The sequence below is a fragment of the Teleopsis dalmanni genome, chromosome 2 (genome assembly GCF_002237135.1).
Source record: "Teleopsis dalmanni isolate 2A chromosome 2, ASM223713v2, whole genome shotgun sequence".
Lineage (NCBI taxonomy): Eukaryota > Metazoa > Arthropoda > Insecta > Diptera > Diopsidae > Teleopsis > Teleopsis dalmanni.
In genome coordinates, this window is record NC_051847.1 from 24,870,023 (window position 1) to 24,880,915 (window position 10,893).

The window sequence follows — 10,893 nt, forward strand, 5'->3', positions numbered from 1 at the left end:
GAAAATAAACAATTAAAATTACATTTGAAAGGTTAAATAAATGCAATAAATAAAGCTAAAAGTGAAGGAAGAAAGCAAAAATTATGCGCACTTATTGAATAATTTTTTCTTTGCTCTTTTATTTAGTCGTACAATTTTGTATCTTTTCATTTATAAACAATTCCATTCCGTAATGTAGTTTACTTACTTATTTATTTGTACGATTTTTTATTACTGAAATATTTCACCGATGAATAGCCAGTTTGGCAAATATTATTGATAAGATATCAAAATCAAAGTACATACAATTCTGCTGGCAATGAATGTTTAATGTTTAATCAATAAATTATCAGGATTAAGAAATTATAGATACAATTTACTTAATATCCGATGATTCATTGAAAGTGTAAGCAAAACGATTTATTGTAATGTATATTCTATAAAAAGTGCTCAGGGAAAGAAATGAAGGAAAGAAATAGAAATGAAACTATTTTTAACTAAAACACTCCCACAATTCTGTTGGTGATAAACATTTCGAATATCGAATGTCACAATATCATAACAAATTTCTAGTAAACACATGGAATTGAAAACTAACACGCATTTTGAAAAGAATTTGCTATGAACGAATTTGCGGGTATGACCAACAACTCTGTAATATCTTTTATTATTTTTCAAAATGGTTTTAAGCTAAATTGCATATGTGCAATCAATTCTAGGTATGAGCGCTTCGAAAGAGGGATCAGATAAAGAGTTTTGTTTTTCGTTTGCGATGCTTAAAAGTAATTGAAAACGTTAGCAATAGTAGTTTATTTGACTATGAACATGCTCTCAACAAAATTAATATAAGATAAATATAAGTAATAAAAGATAAGTAATTAAAAAGTAACCTGTATCTAAGTTCAACAATCCTATAGTATCTATGGGACGGAGCAACAAATCATTTGATCTAATTTTAGTTTATAAAGGTGAAATTATACAAAATATAGAAACAGTTAGGGCACACATTGGGGATGAACACGATTTATACGTTTCGAGTTACTATTTAGCTTATGACTATACTCTGACCTTAACTAAATTAGGAAAGTTTCTAAGCGCATATAGAGTGATTAATGTATTTTCATTGTTTACCAGTATTACTGGGTTAAAAGCATTTGTTTTTCCACTAGTTAGTAACTTCCAAGTTCGTAGATTAGTGACAACAAGTTTTATTTACGTAAAAGAGATAATAAGAACATCGACGATACTTAGTCGCATTCATATAATGGTTGCTTTAAGTTAATGGCAGGGATCCATGTTTCGATTACGAATGAAACGAACGTCCACGGTATTAAAACTGTGTCATACATTAATCATGAAGCAAAGAATTTGATTTTAAATTCATTGTTGAGGAAAATTTCTAGTCTTGAATACAACCATGACTGTCGCCTCAAACAGACAGTGGTTGAATATTGAATAAAAAAAAAAGTTCTTAAAACTAACTTAATACAAATTCATAGTAAATAATAACATTTTAACATATAGTTGTTGTATTGTAAAACAGTAGTACTACTCTATAATGTAGAAATAAGACATTCCGTAAAGTAAATGAGTTGTTATAATATATGTTGCCTTTTTGTTATAATTTCTAAACTATTTTTGTTATGAACTAAATATTATATAACTTACTTCACTTTTACAACAACAAATATTAATTGCATGAAATAAGGAAATTGACACACAAGCAAGCCTCGTCTATTTAACTTTATTGAAGATGATGTTATAATAATTTTCATTCTGTTATTTACCTTAGCTCTAATTTACATTTTAATCTCGCTTGAAGTCAATGGTGTGGCTCTAATAAATCTTGTATGCAAACACTTCACTTGTGTAAATTTTACATTTCACACGTCACCCAATTTTATAAATTTACTATGTTTACATCACTTTATCTATCTGTACATATGTAATCAGTTTTATTTAATCAACAAAATTAATTGTACAATTTTAGATAGCAAAGATCTACATCTGTTATCAAACATATACTGAACTGTATTAAGTGGAGTAAAAAAATATGACAAAATGTAATATTATAAAATGATTATAAAGTATGTACGTAGAAGATGACACCTTCGTTAAAATATTTATATTAAAATCTATTTATTTATATTATATAATTAAATATAAAGTTTATATATAAAATGAAAATAATTTTAAGTAAGAAGTTCTGACTTAAAAGACTTAACGCTACAAACTAGCCATCATACAAATATTACTTTAGCCTAAAAGTATGCCTTTATATTCAGTAAAAGCATATGACAGAGCTCTTAACGTTGATATAAGATCTATGTACGAAGAATTTTTTGTATTGGATTACTATAAATAAATTAAAATACAGTAATTCTATAATTAATTTAATAATGGAGGAATAAGTTTCAATTTATTCAGTTCATACTTATTAGGATGTGTATCAAATGAATGTCTGAATGTTAAACTGACGCTATTTTTCTTATCATTTAGGCTAAGAATTAAAATAAAAATAATCTTAAGAGTCTATAACTGAGTTTATACTCAAAGCAATAGAATATAATAAGGCTTATGTATTTTGATCTAATTTCGTCTTAGTGTCTATATGACAAAGAAGCATGGTTTTCTTGAAGTCTGATTGTATTATTTAAAATCATATGAAGAATTTAGAGGCGTTGAAAAGATGCACTAGAAGGGAAACTTAACGCAGGAGAGCAACATTAGTTTAATGATTAAATTTATATTTTTGTAGACAAGCGTTTCATTTGCTTCAAATACAGTCTTATAGAACCGATTTAGATGTTTATATGCCATTTGTTCCACATTTTTTGAATTCTGTTTGAACGTTGATTTCCTATAAAAGTTTCACTTATACGCTTGTCGGTTAATTGTAGAGCTAATTATATACCTTAAAAATATAAGAGAACTTATGAATATGAATTAATTCAAGTAAACATATTTTAAAAAGTCTGTTATCATTTATATTTATAGTAATTTTTTCCTAATAAATCATCCAATCAAGTTAAGTTAAAAGCTTTGTAAAGTTTTTATGGAATCTTGACTGGATATTTTTCAATTTTTGTCCCAATTTTCAACTCTAGCAGTAAATTATTAATTTCATCTATATAAACTACTTTAATGTTATCTTTTTTAATTTTATCGTTAAAATCAAACACGAAGTAGATGAATGGTATGATATTAATGATTTTTTTTGCACTTACCTTTTGTAAGAAAAACAACATTGCTTTTTGTTAATGAAGCAATGGTTATGAAAACCACTTTTAAAATGGTTTAAAAATGAGCCTATATATGTGAAGTGTATTTGAATTGCTGGCTGATTATGTTATCCAGACAGCTTCATCCATATACTTATACTTAGATTATAAATAGCTGGCGTGATGGTTTTAGTGTTTCCTAATTTAATCAAAACAATAATCATTTTTAGTTTTCGAAAAATATCATAATTAATATTCCTCTATAATATTCTTACAATATGTAATATTAATTTTTATTAATATATTACTATTAGAATATAATATATAATATTATATTTAACTAATGCGAGAGAAGTAACTATTGGCCTCTAGCCCAAAACCAAACGAGAATCATTTTTTGTTTAAATTACTATACTGTACTATATTATACTATGTTATAATTATATATTAATACTGACGTTCTTTTATTCGTAGCAAAATACCATTAGAAGATTGCAATGAAACTCCAAATTGTAAACGTGGATCAAAAGGATTATCAATTATGTCCTTTTCATCAGTTAAATCGTGTATACCAGTCGATAAGCCTTCTGCACTTGGTAATAGTTCATATGATCGCAATACTTTTGATAGTATTATCTTTAGCATTATAGTCGACAATTTCTGACCTGTCGAAATTAATTTTGATTATCTTTGGTATTTGTTTTAAACTATATATTTTAATGCCTACCAAGACAATTTCTGGAACCAGCACTAAATGGAATATAAGTAAAATTTTTAATGTTTTTACGTTTATCAGCATCAAATCGGTCAGGTTTAAATATCATAGGATCTTCGAAATAATCTTTATTTTGTCCCAAAGCTACAAAAGCAAGTACAAGATTTGTGCCCTTTGGAACAAATTTACCATCTATAAATAAATATAATAATGAAAGGTTAAATACAGAAGAAACTGTTTATTCAATATGTTTTTACCAAGTATTGTATCTTCTATTAATGTACGTTCTACAAAAGGAATGGTGGGAAAAACGCGCAATGTTTCTTTTATTACAAGATCTAGATATTTCATGTCATTTAAATTCTGGAAAGTTGGTTGTTGCTCCTTGTCTGTACCAAATATTCTGATTTGTTCATCAACAGCTGCTTGCTGAATATGCGGATGTCTCGAAAGGCAAAACAAAGTAAAACTCATGGATTGTGCTGTCGTATCGTTACCCTTTTTGATAATAAGAAAAATGTTAATAAAAATACATAATTTTTGATATCTCCAGAAACTCACCGCTAGAAGAAATGTATTTATTTCATCAATCATGTTCTGTTGTGAAAAAACTTCTTCATCTTTATTTGCTATAACCATGAAATCAAGTAAGGATTTGTATTTATACTTCTGTTTATCTTTGTCATCATTTAAGTTAGCTTTTATATCATTATTATTTGATCCAAGTAATTCTTTGCGACGATTTTCAATAAGCTAGCGGAAATGATTTCCGGATATTTTTTTAATTTTTTTTATTAGTATAATTTTATTATAAACAAAGAGAGATGGATAGATTCCAAGTACTACTAAATAATAAATATATACAAAGACTATCTCTATAATTAGTATGTTGTAACCTAACAAACTTGTTTAATTTTTCCAAAATCCTTAACTACTAGTGTCACATATTTCAGCTCATCATTCTTCAATCAGAACTACAATCAATTTAGTCCCGCTTTCACTTAAAGTTGCTTATTGGATTCTATATATTGAATTTTGCATCTTAACATTTTTATACAACGTCTTTTAAGATTTGGTTATAGAGTTATCTGCCACTAAATATATATCCTCAAATTTCTAATATAATTAATATGACTCACCTTTTAATAAATCTTCAATAATCTGCTTAAAGGTACATATTTGAATACTTAGTTATTTGGTTTTGGGATATGTATTGATTTATATACCATAATAACCGTATATGAATTAAAGATGTTGATGTTGTAAGCTATGATATACTATAAAAATTAAATCACAAACAAAGGTACTTGGGGAACTAAATTTAAAACGCGACTTATAAAAAGAGTAAATCGCAGTTATTAAGAGGATTTGATGATATCATTATAGATGATATTGAGATGTGGAAATGTTGTCATCATAGATGATATCATCTACTGAATGAAGAAAATATTTTTTTTGGCATTAAATAAATACACTTCATGAGCAATGTAGTGATATTATGATAACGAATTGGGACGGGATTAATAAATTTGAATCTTAAATACAGTCTGTCATTAATTTTGTTTACATATAGACTAACTTACATTTTTAATGAAAACTTTTATCTCTTTAATGTAAAGTTGTTGTTTTTTGTAGTCAGCTGTATATTCATAACACATAGGTATATTATAAAGCAAGATAAATCGGCGCCGTTGGAAAAGCTCTCCCAAACTGTAAAGATTTTTTTTTTTTTTATATTTGAAAATTATACTCGTTTTAACTATACTGACCTGTGTATTTTGTCACATATAGAAGAAATATTACTATCTAATGCATTTAGTTTAATTCCCATTGCGGTCTCTGTATTTATTATAAAAACAAATTAAATTAATGAGGAAATGTTGAAGCATATTATATTGTTATACCGCTTAGCATATCAATGGTGACACGTTGTCCTAAATTTTGCATATCGAATACTTCAAATGTTTGGGAATATTTCTTCAAATGCGCTATGAAACGATCTCCTACGTTATTGATAATAGGCAAATACTGTTTGATAATATCGAAATGGAAAAATGGTGTTAACATTTTTCGACGCTGATGCCAGTAACTGCCATTGGCCACAACGATTCCATTTCCTAGCCATGGTCGAAGTAACTTGTACGTACCTTCTTTACTACTGATCTCAACATTAGTCAATATATGCTATAACGTATAGTTTGTAAATTAGAATAAGTAAAAATAAATATATATATATATATATTTACACTTACTTCCATGCTCTCTGGTTTTAGAATTAAAAGATATGGACTCAAGCCACCATAAAATCGAAAATCATTGTATTTGTATTGTCGACAATATCCAAGTATTGTTTTGAAATTTTCTTTAAAATAATTAAATGAAATTAATTGGTTGTGTTAAACTGTTAAATCTTTTTAAAAATATCTATTAATTTTATTAAGTTTAAAACACATGACGTTGATTGTAATTATGGATATTGTATAAACATATATTCTTAATCAGTCACGTTAATTTATTACATCTATTTACCTGTTGAACTTAAACTAGTTTTAGGCATTGAATCAATTAAATGAAATTTGATTTATAGAATTTTTAAAAGTGATTTGATAAAATCAGTGGAATATGCATCAGTGGAACTGCTATATAAGCTCATTAGAAAGTTGTGTCTAAAGCTTGTAAAAATATTTAAATTTTAAATTGGCTGAAAAATTTATAAGAACTTCACTCAATACTGTTCCAATTTTATTATGATTGTCATAAAAACTGATGGATCAGTAACAGGTCCTTTCTGGAAAAATTTTTTTCTTTTTTAATACAGTTGCTTCAATTTTCAAGCAAAAAGACATATCAAAATATAATGCCCAAGAATTTCATTGGAATTTTACATCGATATTTTAAGAGTTAAAGAAGATATCAATTGAATGATTTTATATTTATTGATTCCGTTTATAAATTTAGTATTTATCTTAAACTTTCCAAGGTTGAAAAGAAAAATGCCATTGAAAATTTTATAATAAAATCGTTATTTCAAAAAAAGAATTCTTCACCATACGGAAAACTACCTATTATAAATTGTAAATTATCATGCCTAAAATATCTTATATTGATCAATTCATTTTGAAATCTCACAGTAGTATTTGACAGAATGCATATTAAACTTTTCTGCCTGTATTTATAGTATCTATACATCATTATTATATTTATTTTATTATTAGATAAATTCTAATTTTTCCTATCTTATCACAGTGACTTCTTAATTGCAATGCAGTTTAAGTAAATGAAATTAGTTTAGGAACTACAAGTATATATCACTATTATTTTCATTTTATTATTTGATAAACTTTTTATTAGCATTATAATAAATGTTATTTTGTCAGGACTCTAAATGAAATTATTTTCTAAGGTAAATTTTTTCTTGCCGATAATGGCGTGTCTTTTTATGACGAAAGAAACTATTTAAAAGTTAGACCGATTCGAATAGCAAAGAAAGGACAAACACAAAAATTTATTTTAAATTTATTGAAATTTGGCTGACCATACAACGCTGCTTCGAGTATTGCCAAGTACTCTTCATCAGTGGTCTTTCGAAATAATCGAATTTTATTTAATTAGTTTATAGTCCGTATATAATTTGTTTGGACTGCAAGTGCCAGGCTTAGAACTCGTGCCTGTCAAATTAGAAGCGATGACTAATCGTGTTTATCCACAACAAGCCAAGGCTGCACAAACTTTCAATGCTCAAATTCCAGGTTTTATTGTCACTTATTTTTATTTAATTAGTGACACTAACCAAAGCACTTGCCGTGCTTTAAAATAGAACGAGCTTATAAACTACAGCTTTATTTTGGAAACACAAGTTCAACGAATTAAAAGTTAACCTTTGAGCTCGCCTATTTTTTTGTTTCAAAGCTACTCTTTTTGTAGAGACATTCTGTAATGCATATTGTTTTACTTACTATATGTAAAGCGACCATTCTGGTGCTTTTACAAAGAAGCTATGCTATGTTACTCTACAAATCCGCTATCGCGGTAAGGAAAAGCTGAACAATATTATATGTTAACATATTATAATTTAATTTTCAAAGTCAAATATTTGAATAAAGTATTCGTGTTGCTGTAAAGCACTTTGGCAAGTGCTTTGGTTGGTGTCACTAATTAAATAAAAATAAGTGACAATAAAACCTGGAACTTGAGCATTGAAAGTTTGTGCAGCCTTGGCTTCTTGTGGATAAACACGATTAGTCATCGCTTTTAATTTGACAGGCATGAGTTCTAAGCCTGGCACTTGCAGTCAAAACAAATTATATACGGACTATAAACTAATTAAACAAAATTCGATTATTTCGAAAGACCACTGATGAAGAGTACTTAGCAATACTCGAAACAGCGTTGTATGGTCAGCCAAACTTCAATAAATTAAAATAAAAAATTTGTATTTGCATTCATTTGATATTCGAATCGGTCTGAAATTATTTTCATTTAGGGTCTTGATGATATTCACTAATTTTTATGATTTTTTCCATCTTATCACGGTGACTTCTTAAATGCGATGCAGTTTAAGTAAATGAAAAAAGTCGAAGTCTAAGTAATTTAGTTTTGATTTTTTTTATAGAACATTACACTTTGATAAACTATGTCTCGCTCCTTTAGGAGTGAGATATGGTTATGTAGTTATTCTGATTCTCTTTCAAGAAAACACGATATTTACTGTGTGTGTATAAAAAAGATTATACTCTTATTTATAGTAAATTTATTTTAAAAGTTTAAAAGGAATATCGAAACTCAAATTAATGTCACAGATCACTTATTTTAATATTTGTTAGTTTATTTTTCTTTTTTATTTTAGCTTCTCACTTAATATCGTCATATCGTTTATATTAACTTATGTACAAAAATTTATTATAATAATTATAATTGTTTTATTAAAGCTTTGTAGATATATTACTGATATAAAAAACTTTATATTTTGAGTGTGGTTTTAAAAACGATCATATTTTTTGAAATCAAACAAAATCTCATATTCCATTGTACTAATTTTATCACTTTAAATCGATATATCACCATTTATTTTTAATTTTATTAATATATTTTATATATTTTACTTTTATATATTTTATTTTTTTTTTTGTTATTTACTTTTTGATTAAGGATTCATTAAAGGATGTTAGTTTTTTAACATTACGTTATTTATAAAAAATATTAATCTCGACTTACTCTCCATGCTTAAAGTCATTTGAAGAAAGTTTCCAAGTGGCAGAATTGCGAGTGGTCCTGGAAACTTATTCAAATGTTTCCAAAACGTATGATAATATTTGTGTATCCAATAGAGAAGTGCAACACAGCAAGAAAATAAAAAAATTCCTAACATTTTTAAAAGTGTTTCGTCGAAGCGTTCTTCGTTTTACTTGATAGACAGTTTATATAGATGTGAATAAAAAAGTTATCATCGCCTTATATATAGGCAACTACAGAACTACTTCTTAATTTAAACAAGCATGACTTTAAAATCTAATGGAGCATTTAAATGTGTTGTTAACATGTCAATTGTACAACAAGTGAACGAACTCAGACTCTCGCTAAAAATATGTGGTAGTTGCAATTATATTTAAATAAATTAGAATGTTTATTAAGATTATTAATAGAGATTTTCTATAATTTTCCAATACCAACTACAAATTGACAAAGCATTGTTTAGCAATATCGCACAATGTCAGTGTTACCAAGTCTTGCTCCCAGGTTCTAAGCAACTTTTAAGCAAACATGACAAAATACAAAACTATAATACAAAACTGATATATATTTCTATTTAGATACTTTTTTATTTCAATAGTATTTCTTTATGAACATGAAGACATATTACAGAGTAGCAAATTTAGCAAATCATAGAATAACTCATAGAAAATATTACATTTTCTGCTGTTATTAAAATAACTGCTGAAATAAATTTTTAACTTATGATGATTAACATTGTACATATGTATATGTCGATATATTGTATATATATGTCAATAACAACGTGTATATAAAAAAATAAATAGTTTTTAAGTAAAACTATTAACCAAAGAAAATGAAATTCATTAAATTAATTCAGTTAATTAAATTAACTGAATCTTTAACGAAATTGCAATTGGAATTGCATTGGAAATGTTTAAAGTTAATAAAATAAAAAGGATTACATATTATTAGTTTATTTACTTATGATGACTTATTTTATTATATCATTATTTATTGAATTAATTTTGGAGGCACCAGAGCTTTCTTTTGTGTTCCTGTAACACATAAATGCTATTTTGTTACTAAACACAAGGAGATAATTACATTTAACTTCCGTAATTAATAAATAAGAATATTAATTTAAAGATATATTTTAATTTTCTTTCATTCTCGTTAGGAATACTGGAATGCATTCCTCGCCAGGAATGGAATGGAGTTGCACATGAATGCTCAATTATTTCGTCTTCCTTAAAGATTCTGCGTTTTGGAAATGTCCAATTTTTCCAAATAGATATATATCGTCCACCATGAAATTTGCTACTCCGATTCTAGCTTTATTCAACATATTCCTTGTTGACTATAGTATGGTCATATTAAATTAGAATTTTTGGAGCGCAACATGGTCTTCAATTTATATATATATATATATTAAATCCTTTAACTCCTAGGAGGAGCATAGGGCTGCAACAAATATCTTCCCCTGAGTACGATTGGTGGCCAGTAGCTTAAACTGTCCCCAGCTTTTTCGCATGGTCTTCAATTTGTGTTTTGGTAAAATTAAAAAATAATTTTCAAAACGTTTGTTCGGCTATCAGATTATTATATGACTTCTTCACACGTAATTTTAACTCCTTGTATTGCTATGTGCTCATGATCTCAAGCCAATCAAATTAAGTTCTGAATGTTCATTGAACTCAGTTGAACTCTAGCAGTTTTCCAGGGTGCTATGGGTTTACTTCTAAAATTAAGCCCCCATTAACTTTC

At 27.0% G+C, this 10,893-nt stretch overlaps 1 protein-coding gene across 1 annotated transcript; it reads right to left on the reverse strand.

Annotated features, from left to right (window-relative positions):
- Window positions 1–3,602: 3,602 nt before the first annotated feature.
- LOC119682471 (probable cytochrome P450 4ad1) lies at window positions 3,603–9,323 on the reverse strand. The gene is made up of 9 exons (XM_038095921.1): window positions 9,130–9,323; window positions 6,168–6,277; window positions 5,820–6,099; window positions 5,685–5,754; window positions 5,499–5,625; window positions 4,477–4,668; window positions 4,173–4,413; window positions 3,928–4,107; window positions 3,603–3,865 (listed from the first exon to the last, which is right to left on the reverse strand). The coding sequence occupies exons 1-9, from the start codon at window positions 9,281–9,283 to the stop codon at window positions 3,648–3,650; spliced, it is 1,572 nt and encodes a 523-aa protein (XP_037951849.1). The 5' UTR covers window positions 9,284–9,323; the 3' UTR covers window positions 3,603–3,647.
- Between the last annotated feature and the right edge of the window lie 1,570 nt (window positions 9,324–10,893).